This window comes from Hibiscus syriacus, unplaced genomic scaffold (genome assembly GCF_006381635.1).
Source record: "Hibiscus syriacus cultivar Baekdansim isolate YM2019G1 unplaced genomic scaffold, ASM638163v2 tig00111027_pilon, whole genome shotgun sequence".
In the NCBI taxonomy this organism is placed as follows: domain Eukaryota; kingdom Viridiplantae; phylum Streptophyta; class Magnoliopsida; order Malvales; family Malvaceae; genus Hibiscus; species Hibiscus syriacus.
This window is the reverse complement of record NW_024062960.1, coordinates 3,026,237-3,048,454: the sequence shown is the minus strand read 5'-3', so window position 1 is coordinate 3,048,454 and position 22,218 is coordinate 3,026,237. Positions and strand designations below refer to the sequence as shown.

The 22,218-nt window shown below is 31.1% G+C and overlaps 1 protein-coding gene and 2 pseudogenes across 1 annotated transcript; all 3 read right to left on the bottom strand.

The window, feature by feature from the left end:
* Window positions 1–441: 441 nt before the first annotated feature.
* LOC120150935 lies at window positions 442–1,302 on the bottom strand (annotated as a pseudogene).
* A 2,044-nt stretch (window positions 1,303–3,346) lies between these two features.
* LOC120151116 (glutathione S-transferase U18-like) lies at window positions 3,347–4,333 on the bottom strand. The gene is made up of 2 exons (XM_039163662.1): window positions 3,977–4,333; window positions 3,347–3,883 (listed from the first exon to the last, which is right to left on the bottom strand). The coding sequence occupies exons 1-2, from the start codon at window positions 4,295–4,297 to the stop codon at window positions 3,497–3,499; spliced, it is 708 nt and encodes a 235-aa protein (XP_039019593.1). The 5' UTR covers window positions 4,298–4,333; the 3' UTR covers window positions 3,347–3,496.
* A 3,347-nt stretch (window positions 4,334–7,680) lies between these two features.
* LOC120150934 lies at window positions 7,681–10,812 on the bottom strand (annotated as a pseudogene).
* Window positions 10,813–22,218: the final 11,406 nt, after the last annotated feature.

Below are 22,218 nucleotides of genomic sequence, written 5' to 3'. Positions count from 1 at the left end.
ATGATAATCAATTTCTAAAGAAACTATTTTTATTAATAAATATTTATCTTTTGCATTATTTGAAACATTTTTTTACTTATTTTTCTCATCAGTGCACAAAGTGAGTATTTTTAATGGGTTTAGATAATTGTTATTTTCTTAATTAATTGACAACGTATATTTATTTTATAGATACAGTTCAAATAATTTAGAAATGTATGTATTAATTTTGGAGAAAGTGCATAATTCAAATAATAATTAAAGCAAAAAAAAATTATAATACCAACTCGAAGAAACGTGCTAGATATCTAATTATAAATTCAAATCTAAAAATTACGATAAAACTATACATATTTTAAAAACACGAATTCATTCATAAAAGACTTGAAATACATAGATAATAATAAATGCACATTGGTTATTACAGATATTATTTTATTTTCTAATAGATCATAACATATTTCAAACATGATTCCTAGATTCATTTAAATAAAAAGTGGTGCAAACATTTTGGACCTTTTGCTCAACCGAATCAAATGGTGGCGGTTCCGCCGCAGCATTCAAGAAACTGGTTCTAAGCTCCATCCCAAAATCAGCAAGCTTATCAATGTCGGGAAAACATCCTTCACCGCCGCATTGGAGGAGAAGCAATCGGCCCACACAGCTAAGCTCGGAGTTTTGGCCTCAGAAAACATCTTGGTCTCCGTAAACTTCTCGATCGTTTTAATCCACGCCAAGAAACTGCCCACCGCAATATCCACGTACCCTAAGTCATCCCCACCAAAGTAAGTTTTCCCTTTGCTCCACTTTTTAAAGGCTTCCTCCAATACGACCGCACCTTCTACACCTCCGCCATCGCCGCCCTTTTGGCTTCCTCCGTTGAACCAACCAACACATTCCTCACGGCCGGGTAAAGCTAAATCACCCCAATAAAAATAAAACATGTTTATTGCGAGTACAAACATAACATATTATTATACAATTGTGTATAACATACCTTGTCGTCGGCATAGGCAGCCCAAAATCGAGAATGGGCGTGTTCGTAGAGATCGGAAGGGAGAATGGAAGGTGCGGAGGTCCAGACCTCGTCGATGTAGTAAACAATGTCAATGATAAGGGACTCCAGATGGGGTTATGGCCATGGATAAGGACGGGGACTTTCTTGTGAACAGGGTTTGATTTGAGAAGAAGCTCGCTTTTGCCTTGCATCATATTTTCTTGTACAAACTCGTAGTTGAGGGATTTTAGGTGAAAGGCGATTCTGACCCTCATCACGAATGGGCTTGACCATGTTCCCTGCACCTTCACTTTGCTGTTGGCCATTTCCTTTGCTCTTGGAACTGCTGCTTTTCGGATGTGTATATGGCGGTGGAGTGATCAGTTTCACACAGACTGATAGTTAGAGATATAAAGAATGTGATATTATTTACAAGTCTCGAGAGAATTTTAGAGATTGGCATAAATTAACTTTCGTGCATTCAACTTGGTTTTTGCAACTTGGAAGGTATTTGTAAGAACAAAGTTAATTGAACATGACCAGCCATTTAAATATTTTAAAGCTTCCGTGCATTTCATGCATTCAATTAATTTTATAAACTGAACATTTCATTCTAAATTGGTCCACAAACTTTTGAACATTTCATTTTCATCTTTAAATTATGACTCTCATTTTAAATAGGTCCCCAAACTTTTGAACATTCCACTTTTATCTTCAAACTATAACCCTCATTCTAAATTAGTCCTTAAATGTTTGAACGTTCCAATTCCATCTTCAAACTATGACTAATTCTAAATTAGTCCTCACACTTTTGAACATTTTAATTACATTCGCAATCTGTGACTCATTCTAAATCGGTCCTCAAACTTTCAAAATTTTAAACATTCCAATTTTATCCTCAAATATTAACCCTGTTCTAAATTATTTCTCAAACTTTTGAACATTTCAATTTCATTCCTAAGCTATCATTATATACTAATCACGTCTGATGTTAATAAAATTGTTAAAAAATTTAACTATCATGTAAATACTTAGGTGTATTATGCAATAATATGACACGACATAAATGATAATTAATGTAAGTTTTAAATAAAAGGCATAATGTCAAAATTATCCCCTAACGTTTGCATGAAGGGTCATTTTGGTTCATATTCTTTTTTTAAAGCACTTTAGCCCTCAACATTTCAATTTTTTGTCAAAATGACTCATGTTAGATGAAAACTGTTAGTTGACTAATGATCAATGCATGTTGCTAATGTGAAATTTCTACATGTGTTAAATTGTCGATGTGTCACATATCAGGTCACCCAATGTGATGATGTAACATATATCACGTCACCCAAATATGGTGATTTAGTATGTGTCACATCACACAAAGTGATGATATGGTATGTAACATGTCACATAAGGTGATGACATGACATGTGACATGTCAACAATTAAACATATGTGAAAATGTTGCGTCAATAACATTAATTAATTATTGATAGTTAGTCAACTAACGATTTTTATCCAACAAGTGTTATTTTAACAAAAAATTGAAACGTTGAGAGATTACTTTTGTCTTTATGCCTAAATAAAATAATGATTTAACTTTTAAACATACAAAAATTATAAATAAATTGAGAGAACAAAAATAAAAATGAATGTGATATAATGTTTATTATTTATGTCACATCGTATTATTATATAATATACATCAATATTTATATGGCAATTATTTTTTCAACTTTTTTTATTAACATGAGACTTGATTAACATATATCAATAACTTAAGAATGAAATTGAATCATTCAAAAGTTTGGAGATCAATTTAGAATGATGGTCAAAATTTAAGGATGAAATTGAAATATTTAAAAGTTTAAAGATTAATTTAAAATGATAGTCATAATTCAAAAATAAAATCAAAATGTTCATAAATTTTAAAATAAAAATCGAGAATGTATGATAGAATTAATTCACTCTATTAATATAAAGTAATTTTTATATTAATTCACTCTATTAAAATAATTGCATTTTGTTTTAAAGTTGCAACAAGTTACTATTAAACTGTTATTATACTAGAAAAGTAACATGTAAATAATATAACATTTATGGAAGAAGAACAATCAAATTTAGGAGAAAAATATAGACTAAAATGATAAATATTTTAAACATGAAATGTTAGATCCATTGAATTGTTTTAAATTATGATCAAATTGATAAATTGTATAAGTTTTAAGAACTACAACTATTATTATATCAAGTTACGCCGATATTATGTCTAATATTTAATGATGTAGTGACTTGTTTATAAGAATATTTTAATTGAGTGATTTATTTATAAGTTTTTAAAAAAGTAATATATTTATTACCAAACTCATAATTAAGTGACTTTAAATGTAGTTTACCCTTTTATTTTCTTTATCATAACATATCTCAAACATAATTCTCAGTTTCACTGAAAGACAAAGTAATGCAAACAAGATCAAAGAAGGTAAAAACACAGTCCAAGATTTTGGACCTTCTGCTCAACCCATATCAATCGGTGGTGGTTGCCGCCGCAGCTTTCAAGAACATGGCTCTAAGCTTCATCCCAAAATCAGCAAGCTTATCAATGTCGGGGAAAACATCCTTCACCGCCGCATGGGAGGAGAAGCAATCGGCCCACGCAGCCAAGCTCGGAGTTTTAGCCTCAGACACCACCTTGGTCTCCGTAAACTTCTCGATCACTTTAATCCACGCCAAGAAACTGCCCACCGCAATATCCACGTACCCTAACTCTTCCCCACCAAAGTAAGTTTTCCCTTTGCTCATCTTTTTAAAAGCTTCCTCCAACACGACCGCACCTTCTAACACCTCCGCCATTGCCGCCCTTTTGGCTTCCTCCGTTGAAACAACCAACACCTTCCTCACGGTAGGGAAAAACTACATCACCACAATAAAAATAAAACATATTTCTCGCGATTACAAACATAACAAAATATTAATATATATATACCGTTGTGTATACATACGTACTTTGTCGTCGGCATAGGCAGCCCAAAATCGAGAATTGGCGCGTTCGTAGGGATCGGAAGGGAGAATGGAAGGTGCGGATGTCCAGACCTCGTCGATGTAGTGAACAATGATAAGGGACTCACAGATGGGGTTATCGCCATGGATAAGAACGGGGACTTTCTTGTGAACGGGGTTTGATTTGAGAAGAAGCTCGCTTTTTCCTTGCATCATATTTTCTTCTACAAACTCGTAGTTGAGGGATTTGAGGTGAAGGGCGATTCTGACCCTCATCACGAATGGGCTTGACCATGTTCCCAACACCTTAACGTTGCTGTCGGCCATTTCCTTTGCTCTTAGATCTGCTGCTGTTTTGATGTGTATATGGTGGTGCAGTGTTGATTATAAGGGTGGAGAGAATTTTTCAGATTGGCCCAGCTCTTTAATTTCCACGGAATACGTGTGCAAGGGATTTTCTTTTTTATTTATAGATTGAGACATTATGCTTAAATATTCTCAAATCCTTTATTATATTTTTTAACGGTATTAATAACCAATACACTCCGTTGACTTTCTTTATGTATATAAAAACAATAAAAACACATATATATTTTTATAGTTAATTACATTATACATCCTCAAACTATGAATCTTATTCTAAATTATTCCTTAAATTTTTGAAAATTTCAATTTCATTCTCAAACTATGAATTATGCTAAATTGGTCCACAAACTTTTGAACATTCTATTTTCATCCTTAAACTGTGACTCTCATTCTAAATTGATCCCCAAACTTTTGAATGTTCCAATTCCATCTTCAAACTATGACTCTAATTCTAAATCAGTCTTCAAACTTTTGAACATTTCAATTTTATCCCAATTCTAAAATAGTCTCCAAACTTTTGAATGTTCCAATTTCATCCTCAATCTGTGACTCATTCTAAATTGGTCCTCAAAGTTTCAAAATTTTAAACATTCAAATTTCATCATCAAATTATGACCCTATTCTAAACTATTTCTCAAACTTTTGAACATTTCAATTTCATTCCTAAGCTATCATTTTATCCTAATCACGTCTTATGTTAACAAAATTGTTAAAAAGTTTAACTATCACATAAATACTTATGTGTATTATGTAATGACATAAATGATCATTAATGTAAGGTTTAAATAAAGGCATAATGCCAAAATTATCCCCCAACGTTTGTATGAATGGTCATTTTGACCCATATTCTTTTTTAGAGCACTTTAACCTTCAATATTTCAATTTTTGGTCAAAATGGCCCTGTTGGATGAAAACTCTTAGTTGACTAATGATCAATGTATGTTGCTTATGTGAAATTTCTACATGTGTTAAATTTTTGATGTGTCACATCTCAGGTCATCCAATCTGATGATGCGGTATGTATCACATTACCCAAGATGATGATATAGTATGTGTCGCGTCACGCAATGCGATGATATGATATATGACATGTCACACAAGGTGATGACATGGCATGTGACATGTTAACAATTAAGTACATATAGAAATGTATCGTTAACAACATTCATTAATTATTGATCGTTAATCAACTAACGATTTTCATCTAACAAGTGTTATTTGGACCAAAAATTAAAACGTTGAGGGATTAATTTTGGCCTTATACCTAAATAAATAACAATGTAACTCTTAAACAAAGAAAAATTATAAACAATTTGACATAATAAAAAAAATAGATGTGATATAATATTTATTATCATTTATGTCAAATAATATATTATTACATAATATACATAAATGTTTATATGACAATTAATATTTTGAGGATTAAGGGTTACTTTTGTCTTTATAATAGGCTCAATTTATCATTTTCACCCCTATCGTATTTTCGTATCAATTCAGCCCTCAAAGTTATTTAATTACATCATTCTATACCCTACTCCTAACTTAAAACCCTAAATCGATAACCCTAAACCCTAAACCCTAAACTCTAAACCATATTTTCTAACTTAAAACCTTCAATTTAGGGTTTTAAGTGAGGGGTATGGTATATAATATTATAATTGAGTAACTTCGAGGGCTAAATTGATGCGAAAATATGATAGGGGCAAAATAATAAATTGAGTCTACTACAGGGACAAAAGTGACCATTAATCCTATTTTTAATATTTTTATTAACATGAGGCATGGTTAACATATGCCAATAATTTAAGAACGGAACTGAAACATTCAAAAGTTTGGAGACTAATTTAGAATGATAGTCATAATTTAAAGATAAAATTAAAATATTTAAAAAAAATCATAATATTTAAAACATTAAAAATTTTGGGATTAATTTAAAATGATAATCATAATTCAGAAATAAAATAAAAATGTTCAAAAAAATTAAAATTAATATCATAAATTTAAAATAAAATTCGAGAATGTTTGATAGAATTAATTCATTCTATTAATATAAAGTAATTTTAATATTAATTCCCAACTGAAACTCACCACCAAAGGATGATGAGTTTGTGAATTCATCATTTATGGACTTAAATGTCTTCTTAAAAAAGTGGATACAAATTCGTAAATAATGTATATTTTAGGAAATTATTTTCTCTTAAAAATTAAAAAAAAAGACGAGTACATAATTTTTTTTATAAAGCACTCATATACGTGGAAGAAAATGTGATAGAAAGTAATACTAATTTAAACGAAATAAAACTATATATATATATATATATATATATATATATATGTAAATATATTTGTTAATTTTAATTTGATTGAATTATTGTCGATATAACATAAGAGAATGTGTAATTAACTTTATTTAATCAAAATATTTATAAGAGAATGTGTAGTTTACTTTGAACAAGTCTGAATAATTTTCTTTTCTTGAAAAAAACAAGTTTGAATGAGTGGATTCTTTATATATTGATCGAGAACATATAACATATAAAATCATTTATATTAAGATTATTCTAAAAATATTTTTAATTACTAATAAGATTATGTTATGTCATGAATTTTAAGAAGATCTAAACATGTTATTCTAAATTCATCTTTATTTGAAAAAAAATTATTGAATCTGTTGCTCCTATTGCTGACAATGTTGCATTATTATCTAAACTCATCTTAAAAAATTGATGATGTTTGAACAAGTCTGAATGAGTTGTGTATATATTGACCAAGAAAAATCTCATACATATATATATATATATATATATATATATATATATGGAATAACGGCTGATTTTTTAAAACCAATTTTTTATTTGAAAAATTTTAAGTCAAATTTATTAATAATATTAAATACTTTTCCTATTATTAACAATATGTTCATTTTTTTAACTTAATCTCATTTTATTCAACTTGATCATTTAATTGACTTTTGTAATATTCTTCTTCTTGTCGATTCGCTTATCTCTTTTATACATTCATCAATAATTTGTCATTAAAACATCTTATTTAAAAATAAAATTATAAATAAATACTATTAGTTTAGATATTATAAAAATTGTTTGATTTATTAAATAATATTACAGATCTTACTTATACATATAAAAAAATATAAATTATATTATTAGAAATTTTTTTATTGAAAACAATTCTGTAAAAGTTACAATTAAATTTAAAGAGAAACTCGAAAAACTCGACTATAAAATTTGAATCTTACAAGAAGAGCCATCAAGTCGATTGACTCAATTTTTTGACTCAGATTTGGTTGAATACTCGCCCCTTGGATAACTGTGGACATAGTTGTTGAAGTAATTAATTAACCAATTGGGGGGTGGGAGAGTTCCCACAATATCTGTCTTACACACCATATATACAGTTTTACCAAAAAGTTGTTTTCTCGAATTTACCACATTGCAAGTGAAAAGTATATCTATTGATTTGTTTTTGGTATATCTGTTGTCATCTCATGTTGCAGCATTGGGGCTTTACTTGATTTACTAATTTATCCCACATGCATAACATTTGTCTCGGTGATTGGTAATGCGCTGTGAAGTAATCCTCTATGCATCCGAACTGGCAAAAATTCAAGCTGTGTTGGTACTCCACTGCCTTTGAACTGTTGAATTTTTCCACCCACATTCCCATGCTCACATCTTCCATCTTGAATAGCTGCAACAATGGTGTTTTTAATCAACGAGTATCGAACCTAATGCTATTTAACGGCCGTTCAGAGAGTAAGTGTAATAAATGGTTCACTTACACGCAACTTGTGTTCCTCAAGCTCGGTTACAATGAACTGTGCAATGTCGGATGAGATTATGTACCCTGGACCATTTGCATAGGGTGGGTAGTCTTCTTCTGGCCATTCCTGGAAACCAAACAAAATATGCAGATTATGATGATGTGTGCATGATGTTATGCACTAAACATGATCGGGATAACGATTAAGATATGATAAGTAATTATAAGTCGGCTGAAGGCTGTGTCGACTCAGGTTAAGACCTAAAGATGTAATCACATGAGTAAACAGTAAGTTATGGCCAAAGCAAGGACATGTTTAGGTACCTACTACTAAAATTCTAAATTCCAAGCCAGTTTACTGTTGTTAAAAAGAAACCTTTCATGCGAATCAATCTAGAGCAAGTATACAAATATCACTAAAATATTACTGATTCCCGCATTTACAGCTCAGGTAGCTTCCGAGAAGCATCGGAAGCAAAATACGGTCCCCCCCACCCCCCAAAAGGATTTGCGGAGTACAGAACGGAAAACACATACCTCATATGCTACTGCCCATTTACCATCGCGCAGGGGTTTGTGGTAATAATTCATATTTCCAACATAAATGCTTTTATCTCCAAACTGCTTTGCTTCCTTAATCACAGAGTCACCTGAACAACTGTATCATCATCACACTTCATAATATATTTTGCTGCCATTGTACGGACCTGTGAACAAAAGCATACATCTGTTTAGGACTTGAGAGTTTACAATAAGAAACAATATATGGCAATTAGGTTTTTATATGCACTAAATCTTATGTTGCTCAAACACGAACTGCATCACGAATATTGGAATATGGATGTGACTGACAAAGGTATGTTCAATTTTGAAGTTTTAACATATATTTGGAGGATTACTCCAAACACCCATGGTTAAATTTGTGTATAACAGTCGTGTTAGACAACATAGACTATATCAGTTAACAAAATTTTAGCAAGAGTTGTCGGATCACCAGAGCGCTCACCCCGTATTCAGAAATGGCAACTGTCTTCAGAACAACTAGGTCATAGTTATCCAAGTAGGGAACTATAACAATATCACCAAAATACTCCGCTTCCTTTTTCAACTCAACATTTACTTCCTTTCTTCCACTCTAAAAAATAAAAGTAAATATATCAAGCATGGGAATTTCCAAAGGAAAGAACCTGTTCCTCCTTCATCTACGCTTACCAGTGCTACAAAAAAGTGAGCAACAACTTTCGAAGACTTTATTAACTGATGCTGCATCCACGACTTTCTCACAGCCATCCTCTCAGTAAAATGATTGCCGGCAGAAAGGATGCCGATAAAAAGCTCTACATCTCCTTCAGGAAGTGTGGGCGTCTTCCATTTACTCAACCTCTCAAGATGCTTTTGTGGATCCAAACTTGGATGTGAATTACGCAAGGAAGCAGCAAATACAGAGTGCACATCAAGGTCACCCTTTAGAGATAACCCGGCAGCATCCTCGAGCACAAATCCCTGTAAATGCCATCAAAAAGTTTACAAGGTGTCATAGCTTTCCATCAAATCATTAAGTCAAAAACATGATGTTACTCACAGTTCGATACGGAAATGAGGTCAGGTGACGCCCATCGACATTGACATGGTAGCCCTCCAAACCAGCTCTCAAAGTGAGAACAAATAACTTTTCCTCCACAAAAGGGTACTGCCAATCTAGTGTCACCTTCTTCTTCCTTCCTATCAATCTGTTTAACCACCATGTAGCCTTTGATTCTTCCGGGCCATCGTCATCGTCCTGAATCCACTTCTTACATTTAACTTCTCCATCAACTACCCAACGAAAGAACTAAACAATCAGCAAATCAGTAAAAAGCATTATATAACTATTTAGGTATCTTTTAAAACACCTCCTTCCCCACAAGATCATAAAGCAACACCATAACCGATTTCACTACCTACCATTATTAAAAAAAAAAAACCTAAAACAACACAACATTTTCAACCTTTTCTCAACCTACATTCTCTCTTTGTTTAGCATTGACTCAAATGCATTGAAAAGTATAAAAGCCATTAAATAAATAACCTGTTTCTTCATCAGCACTAGAATTCCACCCTTCGCACCTCATCGCCGATCCCCACCGCATCCGATAACAAGTATTCTGCTCGATTACCGGCTTCCCGCTCCAATCCCCTTTCAATCTCGGATTGAAATGAAGGATCCGAGGCGGATCCTCGCCGTCCACCGCCTTCAACCCTTGCAATTCCATCATGAACTGCGATACCATCAATGACTCGTCCCCTTCTTTTAAGACTGCAATTTTCGGATCATGTTCTGCATGCGCCCAATGCGGCATCCCGACCACCGTAATATGGGATCCTAACGTTAACCCGCAAGGAAGGACCAAGATCCTCCCCTGGTTCACGAACTCCGACCCGGATAAGGAAATTGAATCCGGGCATGACTCAGTTTTATTTTTGTTTTTGTTTTTCTGTTCGGGTTTCGAACCGGATTTCTTTTGACCTGATTGGAGGTCGTCCCATAGTCTCCTGCCGACAACGAAAGCGTATCGTACGGTTTTCTGTAGCACCGACAATTCGCCTTTGGAACCGATGCTGCCGACAGAGCTCTCATTAAAGAGGAGACCCGAAACTCCGTTGAACTCCCGAATTTTCCCCTCTCCTCCGGCACGACGGACACGGTTCGAAAATGAATTACATTTTTCGATTTTTTTTTAAAACGTTTTACAATATTCGAAAGATATTATTTAAATATTTTTTCACTAATTAATGAATTTTTAAAAATTTATTTATTACAAATATTAAATATAATAAATAATATTATTTATTATAAAATTTAATACTATTATTTTTAAAATATTAAAATAAGATATTTATTATTAAAATATTATTTTTATAATTTTATTAATAAAAATATTATAAATTATATAATTTATTTATTAAAGTAATAGTATTATATTATATTTTAAAAATATTAAGTAGTATATTTTAAATATTTTTATTAAAATATTATTAGATTAATATTAAATATATAATTAATATGATTCATTATTAATAATTTAATAATATTATTTCTATGAAATTAATAAATAATATAAATTTTATTAATAATTTATTATATATTATTAAAATAAAATATAATATTATATTATTATAATATAATTGATTATTTTATTATAACATTAAAAATATAATATTATATTATTAGAAATATTAATAAATATATTTTAAATATTTTAATAATTAATACTTTGATTAAAATGATATTAAAATATTTTATTAATATTAAATTCATAAAATAAAATTATTTTGAGTATTTATTCAGTGAAAAGTTCAGAAAATCAGACTGTAAGTCATTTTCCAGAAAACACAAAGGAAATTCTGTTAATTAAGAAAATGTTTTATGTTGACCAACCAGTTTTCCTCCAACCAAACACTGGAAAATGAGGAAAACTTTTATGTGAAACAAACGGAACCTTAATCATTTACTTTTATTTTCTTGAATTAATATCGTAACTTGTATGATTTTAAAAAATAAAATTTAATTAATAACATTATTAATGAACTTCCATTAAATTTAAATACATGATATTTTAATCATCAAATGTTTGTTTTAAAGATAAAGTTTAATTGTTAATACGTATTCAAATATAATAAAAATTACTTTTTTGAAATAAGAAGCGAGTTAATAATAAAAATTAGAACATTAGTGAGAATAAATCCATAAAATTTAGAGCAATGGGTTAAATCAAAAAAATTTAAAGTGTACAAATAATCATTAAACTAAAATAAAATGATCATTTTACATTTTTACTTATTGAAGTTTCTGAAGTGTCATTAAGCTTTAACAAACTATTATAAAATTATCATTAATTTTTTTGAACAAATATAAAATAATAATTAAATTTACCAAAAAGTATCACTATTTTATAACGTACAACAATTATTTTTATAGTAGTTCGATAAATTTATTGATCATTTTATCTTCCAAAATTTTAGTAATTTTATGTAATTAGGCGTGAGAGACCCTTTTGTAATGAATTCACTGCTAGTTGGTGGCGTTTTTCCCGTAAAATTATTCTAACCCTATATATTTTTCTGTTAGGCATCGTTCAAATTATATTTCTTAATCTAACACCCTTTGCAGTAAGGCGCGTCCTTGCACCGCGTTTTACTCCACGTGGTCGAAAGCGCGCCCCTGCACCGTGCTTTACCCAATGTGTAAAAAATATAGGTACTAATTTTGTAAATATTTTTAAACGAGTGCTAAATTTGTAATTAATTTTTATTATGGTGACATTTATGTAAAAACGTCAATATTATTTATGCTTGGTTTTGAATTGTGCAGACACCGCCCACACCTCGCCACTGTGCCATTTCCATTGCTTAGGCTTTGGATATATGATATAATAGATCAAATATTGGTTTTGGTCAGTCTACTGTGTTCGATTTTAAATTTAGTCATTTTTTATTTGACATACATTGATACTTTACTTCTATTAGGGATGAATAAATAAAAAACCAATTAACTAAATAAGACGAACATGTTTAAATCTATTCTTTTTTATTTCACTTTATTTAGTTTCAATGATCTATTTACTTTAGTTTTGATTTCAACAATTAAAATTAAATAAAATTTTAAGTAATATTACCTACGTTCCACTAACTATGTTCATTATTGGCTTTTTAAAAGTAAAAAAATTAAACTTTGACAACGATTATATTAAAAAAATTAAAAATAAATTGTATAAAATATATATTTCAAAATTACATTGATTAAAGGTTTCGAAATATATTTTTATGTTTTTATCAATAATAAAATTTTAATAATAATGAGTTAAAGTTTAAAAATTTTGACCTAACCGATTCTAGAATATTCTTTTATTAGCTTGGGCTCTATATCCCTGAACTAATATTTTAAATATTTTTTATATTTTTAATTGATAAACTATTTTCGTCTCCTAAAATTTTATAAATTGTTATCCTCCAAAAATTTTAGAATTTACCCTTGGAATTATTGAAATTTCATTTTAATTAGATATTATTTAAATCAAATTATAAGGTGGGCAAATAACTTGACAGACTTCTATTATAATAAAAAAAAGAAACTTGATGAAATAAACAAGATTTAATTACTTGTAAAATATTCAGATAGTTGATAAATAATATGAATTCGAGTTTGAGGCTAGAAAAGACAAAAAAACTTGCAAATGGCACACGTGGGGAGGCGTGGGCGGTTCTGCACAATTCAAAACCAAGGAGAAATAATGTTGACGTTTTTGCATAAATATCATCATAATAGATATTAATTACAAATTTGGCACCCTTTAAAAATATTTACAAAACTAGCACTCGGGTTTTTTACACATTGGGTAAGGCGCGGTGTAGGGGGCGCGCATTCGACCACGTGGCGTAAAACGCGGTGCAGGAGGCATGCCTTCTTGCAAAGGGTGTTAGATTGTGAAATATAATCTGAATGTCTGATAGAAAAATATATAGATTAGGGTGATTTTTGAGAAAAACACCCTGGTTGGCGGGGTTTTTAATAGTTGAAAATTATGTCTTTTTTCATCTATTTGGGAAATGTTCAATCCAAAATGAAAATCACCATATAATTTTATTTTATAAATTGGGGTAAAAGTAGGGCTAGTCCTCCAACCGTTCTTTAAAAATTACAAATTATTATATATTTTATTAATAATTTATTTATTTCTTAATGTTTTAAAAATTTATTTTTAACATAAGATTATGGATTCGTCTCACAATAATCTCATTGAGAAAACAAAAAGTTAAAAGAAAAGTAGGAACAAAAAGTGTCGGGAGTTTGTGGTTGCCATTTTAGTGGAAGAAAACAAAACCATAACTGTGGTTGAAAATAACACTCATCCCTTTCTCAAATAATTAACAACTGCAAAGAATGATAATGTACGTGTTGATGATGTATAAAGTGGGGCATTTCCGAAGAGAAAAATAAAGGGTAAACTACATGTTTAGTAGGTAAACTATTATTTTTATTATGTTTAGATATCTAAATTTTATTTTTTTCAAAATCATACTTAATATTTAGTTTATGTTTCATTTTGATACTCTATTGTTAAAAGCTTAATGGTGATGTCGATGTATCACTATAAGATAATGTCACATCATCATTGAAAAAAATAAAAATAATATCACATCAATAGTTCTGTTAATTTTTAACGGCAAGTGCCAAAATAAAACCTAAACTGAACGTTAGATATGATTTTTTAAAAATAAATTTTAAATATGAAAACGAAACAAAAATAATAATTTACATACTAAACGTGTAGTTTAGCAAAAAAAATTAAACTGAGAATGTTAATGGTAAAGTGTCTCCCTTTTTTTTATTTAACTAGAACTAAATACGGATCAATTTCATATTAGATAATTTTTTAAAGATTAAAATGAATAAAAATAAAGTGTAAAAGATTTAATTTATAATTTAATCTTGTCATTCAAGTTAGTAGATTAAAATGTAAAGTTAATACCCTTATAAGTTTTTTTAAACAATTTCTACGGGGAGGGAGAAGGATAATTTTTGCTCGTATTAAACCACAACCTGAAAAAAATATCAATTAAAAATTTTAACCATATATTCTAAAGATTATTGATTTAATACCTCTATAATTAAATCACTTAATTCTAATCTTAAACTCAGCACTATAATATAAAGTAATCAACATCGTGTTAATGAATATATTGTTTTTTTATATAACATACTAATATCAATATATTATGTTGTATTATTTCCAGATTATCTTTATTTTGATTTTTATATATGATATATATAATAAAATATACCTCACCTATTACTACATACATATAGAAATTATTGAATACCTTGATGGTTAAAGATATTATTATTCTCTTTTGAAGTTATATGTTCGAGCAATTGCCCGTAAAATATATACGTTATCAGTTATTAAAAAAACTTATAAACATATACTACTTTGTAAACTTATAAACATACACTACTTTGTAACTATCTCAAAATATTCAAAAAAATAATATAAAAATAATTTAAATATTATTATTTTTAATCAATCGATACATGCCGGCACAAAATGGCATGAGTGGTCGATAAACTAGTTTCTTTGAAAGGCTCGTATCATATGCCCACATCCTATAATTTATTTTTTCTTTCTATTAGTTTTAGGATTGTAAGTAAAATTTGACAAACTACCCGTGAATTGTTTATATATTATTTATAAAATTTTAAATTAAAAGTTTGTATTTTGAACTGGAAATTATACCGAGTATTCTTAAGACGATGATGCATAGGGAAGTGTCACCGGCTTGAATTATAGAGTGACAAGAAGAAAAAAAGCTTACTTTTTAATGTGGATTAGAAATCGGATTGTTCATAAAGGAATTTGGACTAATTACGTATAAAGGAGGATTTTTGTATAAGTGAGAAAGGTAGGAAAATTAGGAAAACCAAATGAGCAATTAGCCCTTGGAATTTAAATAGGTTGCTCACGTAATCATGTAATTGAGTCCATATTTGTATATTGACATGATATATGGTTAAACCAACTAATTGGCATAATTCAGTTCATTGTGTCAAGTTTGAACTTAATCGAGTGAGAATTCGACTTAATTATGAATAAAAATTAAAATTTTAAATTAAAAATAAAAGATGTAATCCTCCAAACTTGATCCAGATGTGGCGTCGAATCTCAGATATCACATTGACGAGAGTTTATAAAATAATAACCTTATTAGGGACCAATAATAGTTATTAAATCAAGCCTACTTATGTAGGGACTTCATTCTTCCAAAAACAACCATTAAGAGATTGACTCAACTTTGTTCAAGATTTTTCTAGAAGGATTGTGATCAGGGGGCTCGAGGAGCTAGGATTAGCTGGAACTGATTTACAAGCCTAAGAAGGAAAATAGTTTGGGGCTTAGAGAATTGGATACTCGGAACAATGCTTGTATTTTCCAACATATATGGACATTGGAAAGTTTCAAGTGAAAGAAGTTTGGCAAGAGGTGAGGAGAAAGCACGAGCAGGTGCGTTGTGGGGTGGGGGGGGTTCATTATTCCTAGGAATCACAATCTTCTCCTTTATCACATCCTCTTCTTCCCCACATCCCACAGCTAACATGAAATAAAACCTCAAAATTCGACTTGATTTTCTCACAAGGAGAAAACTGCACATTTTGTCCTCCTCATTCTCTCCCTTCTTCAAAGACACCCTTTTAAACTTACTAATTGGACTCCAAATCCCCTACAACAAAGCCCAATCCTTATCTAATAAACCCAACCGTTTGTATTGCGTTTAGAAATTCAAAAGCGCTTTTCTATTAGGCTCAATGGGAAAAAAACAAACAAACAAACTATATCATTTGCTCTCATTTTAGGTGGTTAAAAGCGTTCTTTTATTTCGTTTAATGTAGGTGTCAACGTTTTTAACGATACTATTTTAAGTGTTTGGTTTATTACGACTGTTAAAAAAATCGTTATTTAACACATATCGGGTATATATATTTTTAAATTTATATTAAAAGACTTAAAAATATTATTATTTTTTAGAAAAAATCCTATTTTTTCTAAAATCTAAGGGGGAAAAACTCAAATCCCCAAGACCCTAATCTTAATTCCATTCTCCCTTATTATAACCCTTCCCGGTCGTTGTCGCTCTTACCATCTCCTTTGTTGTGGACCACTTCATCGTCAGCACTTGTCGTGGCCCTTGCCATCGCTGCTCTGACTGTTCAACAACAACATATTTTTTCCCTGTAACTCGAAATGTGCGGGACGAAAGAACTTAACACGGATGCTACACGAGGTATACAATGGCTTTCTGAGGTCAAAATAAACCCACAGACTGAAGAGCTTTCTGATCTATTAGATTACAGTAAGTATACAATCTTCATTGAACAACTAGAGAACGTTTTGGGTGAAAGACTACATTTCCAGTCTATTAATGAGCAGCTTAATTCAGAATTGATGAATAGAACAAGAGACTTTGAGGAAATAAGCAAAGAATGCCTTGATTCAAATGCCATTCAAAAGCTCTTACAAATGTTTAAAAAATATAAACACGGCATGTGTTACATAATAATTTTTTTAATGGCCGTGACAGATCAAATGCCTAAAATAGTAACGTCGAAAATATTATATAATTATATTAAATAAAAAATATTTATACACCTAAAACAGACAGAAGATAGAGTTTAAAATTAAATCTTTTCATTAACAAGCAATAAATAACGCTCATAGATGAAATATATATTCTAAACGTGCTTTTTGAACCAAATTACCAAACGGAAAAGTAAAAAAAAATTGAGCTTTTGCGTTTTACAAAATGCGTTTGGGGCAATTTATATTTTTAACTCCGGCCTAAGAACAAAACTGACTATTTTTTTGGGTCTATTTTTTACTTTTCTTTATTATTATTATTATTAATCATTTTATTATATCACACACACATATTTTTTTTTTCGTAGATAAACAATTTTTTATGTTTGTTATTATTATTATTATTATCAAAATACTAGTAATTTAAAAAGTAATCAAGTTTTTTTAATAAAAATATTTTTTATTTTTAATAAAATATTTTTATCATAATTTAAATTAATATATTATATTTATTATAATATTAAAGAATCTAGATATCATTTAAATGTATATCTTTTAACTTATAATATACTGTCCAAAATAATCATTTATGTCCCTAAACACTTTTTTTTGACAACAATACTAAACAATAATTAATCTAAAAGTACTTCTCAAAAGCATATTTTAAAGCACTTCTCAAAGACAATGTTAACCCTTAAATGTCGACTCATAATTTCTAAATCATTACAAATAAAGATTGTTTTTATTATTTTATTTAAGTTTAGATATACATTTGTTGTTAATGTTATACTATATTTTTTAGATTTATTATTTTTAAATTATATTTAAACTTTTTTAATAAAAGTTAAATAACTTGGTTCCGTTTTCATCACCCGTTGTTAAAAAATTAAGGGTATTACTAACTTGTAATTACAAGATAATGTCATGTCATTATCGGAAAAAATAAAAAAAATATTGCCATGTCAATAGTTCTATTTACTTTTTAACAACAAATACAAAAAAAGAATCAAAATATAACATTAAATGTACTTTTATAATTGAATAATCAAAATAAAACCAAAATAATAGCTCGATGATTAAATACATATTTTACCTATATTTGATGCATGCTTATAATATATATAATTATTGTAGATACGTCATTTCGTCCATAACTTGTTATTATATTATATAATGTATTTACAGTGTAAATTATATTATATATATATATATATATATTTATATTTATTAATTATTTACATTTTTTGTTTTTTCTACAGGTCCAAACATCAAATGGCCCAACAGACCCATCACACGTTTGGATCCAGCGCACCCACACGTGACCAGAACATAACCCAGCTTTGAAACCGTAGGGCAGATTATGGTTTTGAGCGGTTCTCTACAACGCCGCACAGCAGCCAAGGAGCGTCCTACAACCGCACGTTACTCCTCCGACCTTTCCGGTGGACGTGACTCCAAGCCACCCACGTCACGCGGATCTCGCGAGCATCCCCAACAACCCAAACAACCAACAAGTATTAGGATTTCAGTTGAAGTAAAAGTCTTAAAATAGGGTTTTTATTCGATTATAAATAGCATGTAATCATTACTGTATGGGGACGGGGTTTTTTTTTACGAATAGTGAAGAGAAATACAAGCCTTTTTTTTTTTGCACGCATACACACTGCTTTACACGATTTTTTTTCTTTTTGTTCTTTTCTTCACACAAAAATACAAGATATATACAGAGATTTGAACGTTGAAAGAAAAGAAAGAGAAAAAGAGAGGAAGCTATACCTTGTTCCCATTTCGGAAGCCCGACGGTCACCAGAGTTCCAAACTTTCGAAAGGTAAAAGATTAGATCTAGGTGTTAGGGGTCGATTTTTAGCCGAAATAAGTTGGGAATCGGGTTAAGGGTGAGAAAAGGAAATTTTTGGGACCGTTTTGGTCCCTGCGACCGCCGTGCGCCGCCGCACCGGCCGCCGTGGTTATCGCCGTTGACGGGCGACGTTCCCTTCCCCGGCGAGGGAAGGTTGAGAGAGTTTCAACTCTCTCTTTCTTTCTGGTTTTGGAGAAGAGAAGAAAATGAGTTTTAAAGAAAAATGTTGACTTATATAGTAAATCCGCGAGACTTGAAACCCGACCCGTCCGACCCGTGTGACCCGCGCATTTTTAAGATTAAAAGAGTAAAATGTGTTTTGGTCCCCCTCATTTTTATTATATTTGTTTTGCCCCTATTTCTTTTTTTTTCCACGTTAATTTACTTCGAAATCTGGCCTCCAATTTTCGTTTCGTTCAATTTAATCCCCACGCAGTTTAATTCCTTTATTTATTTCTTTTAATTTTCTCATATTTATTTACATTTTACTGTATATACATATTTTTTTAATATATACATATTATTATTTATTATTTATTTCCCTCTTTTCTGATTCTTTCATGTATTTATTACTACTGTTTTTTAATATTTCGTTCTATTATCTATATATACTATTTTTTTTTCGTTATTTTATATATATACATTATACTTATTACTTCATCATCTTTATGTATATTATATTTATTTATGTATATTACCTCTTTTTATATCATTATTTCGTGTATATATATATATATATATATTATTATTATTTTCTTGTACTTTATTTATTTATCTCGTTTTTCCTGTCTATTTTTCTTTCATTTTCATTTTATGTATTTTATTTATTTATTTTCTTTTTACATTTTCTTCATTGTCATTTTGTTTATTTTATACATTGTTTATCTTTATTTTATTGTTTCCTTACCCTTTTTACTTTTCTTGATTCCATTTGTTTTTTTTATTTGTTTTTATTACATTTTTTATCTAACACGTTTCTCGGCTATTTAGGGACACATCTTCAAACAATCATTGGTAAGCAATTTGGATCAATATTTTACCTTGTAATTTAACTTTCAATTTTCTTAATTAAAGACAACTGGAAATTACACAGTACCGAAAGGGCAGTTCAAGGGTGCTAGCCCTTCCTTGACTGTAACCGACTCCCGAATCCGACACATCTCTGATAAGACGCAGATCAGGTAAGAAATAGGGTATCCGATCAACCCATTTATTTTTAAATAAATGATCGGTGGCGACTCCAATCCACATTTTCCTAAGTCGAAGCTCAATTTCGGGGCCCAACCGAAAGACGGTTGCGACAGCTTGGCGACTCTGCTGGGGACACAGGTAAGTGAGTCAGGCTAAGGTAATTTCCAGTTGTCTTTTTAATGAAAAGGGTAAGTTTGAACTTTAAGGTAACATTTCGATCCTTATTACTTACTTTTGGTTATATTTTTTCGAGTAAATAGTTGGACTGACCGTTTTCTAATGATTTCAGTTTTCCAAACTTTTTCATCCAAAGGCTCTATACCCAAGCTCCGAACCCTTTAAGTGGGGGTGAAAGCGACGCATTCATGTGAATTTATTCACCGCATATGCCTAGCAAGTAGCCTTCGGGATTCATATACCTTATGTCTCCGTGTGAATTTATTCTCCGCATAGACATAAGGGAATGTGTCCCCTCGAGTTTAACTTAGTCCACACAAGCCTGTGATGGGTTTAGGACTAAGGGTCTGGTAAGCCCAAGGGGGCACCAGCAAGGAGAACTCGGGTACCGTTTTTAGAACCTAAACCAGGAGACTTCGAAGAAATAGAGCCTACCCCAAAACCACATTCCAAAACCTAGGACAATTGTTTCCTAACCATTTGTTTTTTTCTTATGTTTTTATTGCCATTTATTTCTTGTTATTTTTATTTATTTTTATTTTACTAACCGTTTGCCTTTGTGTTTGTTTTTAGCATTTGCATCATAATAAGAGGCCATTGATCCCTAAAAAGACGTTCATTACGCACAAAATAATCTGAATTAATGGATAAAGGTGTTGTAATACAAGAGATTAAAAACCCTGAGGTACGACTATGGTCCGAGAAGACTCAGAAGGAAAAGGGAGACAGTCTTCAAGACAGCTATGTGTCAGAGCTGGTTAGCTACGCCTCGATCAGCCTAAAGCAGAATGATGTACAAGAGCTCCGGGACATCTGGGACAGTTGGAAGAATGAGGTGAAACAGAAGTTCAGCCAACGGTACGGTGATGTTGCACTTTTGCTTCATGTTAAGATTGATGAGCCCTTAATTAGAGCCTTGGTTCAATTCTGGAACCCGGGATACAGTTGCTTCACTTTTAACCGGGAAGACATGGTGCCCACCATAGAAGAGTACATTACACTGCTGCATTGTGAAAACATCAAACTCGAGCGGGCCTACCTTAAGCACATTAAAAGTCAACCTTTCAAAAATACACTAGCTAAGGTTGCCGGAGTTGATGAAAAATGGGTAACTGACCGAGCTCGATGTAAGGGTAGTGGAGAAGGAATCGCTTAGCTTCATATCAAACAACTAATGAAGCACCATCCTGATGAGTGGAAGACAATAGACCTGTTTGCATTAGGTCTGTATGGTCTAATTTTATTCCCAAAGACCTTGGGATACATCGATGCCACCGTAGTGGAGCTATTCGAACAACTCTCGAGAAGAGTCAATCCAGCACCAGCCATCTTGGCTGAGACCTTTCGATCTCTCAATCATTGCCGAAGAACTGGCGGAGGAAGATTCACCGGGTGCATTCAGCTCCTTCAAGTCTGGATTCACAGCCACTTCTGGAAGACTGACGGGGTTGCCTACCGCCGTTTCAGCACCACCTATTCACCTCTAGGTGAATTTATTACCTTAAAATGGCATGAAGGCGCCTCGAAAGAAAAATGGATGAAGGTCTTTACGCATCTTCAAGACCGAGATATTGTTTGGAGAGCCCCTTGGTTATTCCTCAGTGATGTTCTTTTTCGATGTGGTGACTCCGACACTGTGACCTTACTTGGACTTTGGGGAGCAGTCGGGTATGCTCCGCTATTAGCACTTAGACAATATGGAGCACGTCAGTTTGTCCCAGTAACATGCGGGTTAGCTAGGTCAGAGTTTGAGTATCACGGC

What these genes read in the sequence shown, in the direction of transcription:
- LOC120151116 (XM_039163662.1), bottom strand. Translation starts at nt 4,297, where the DNA reads ATGGCCGACAGCAACGTTAAGGTGTTGGGAACATGGTCAAGCCCATTC. An exon ending in CTGCCTATGCCGACGACAAA is followed by an intron (nt 3,884 to 3,976) that starts GTACGTATGTAT and finishes GTGGTGATGTAG; the next exon opens with TTTTTCCCTACCGTGAGGAA.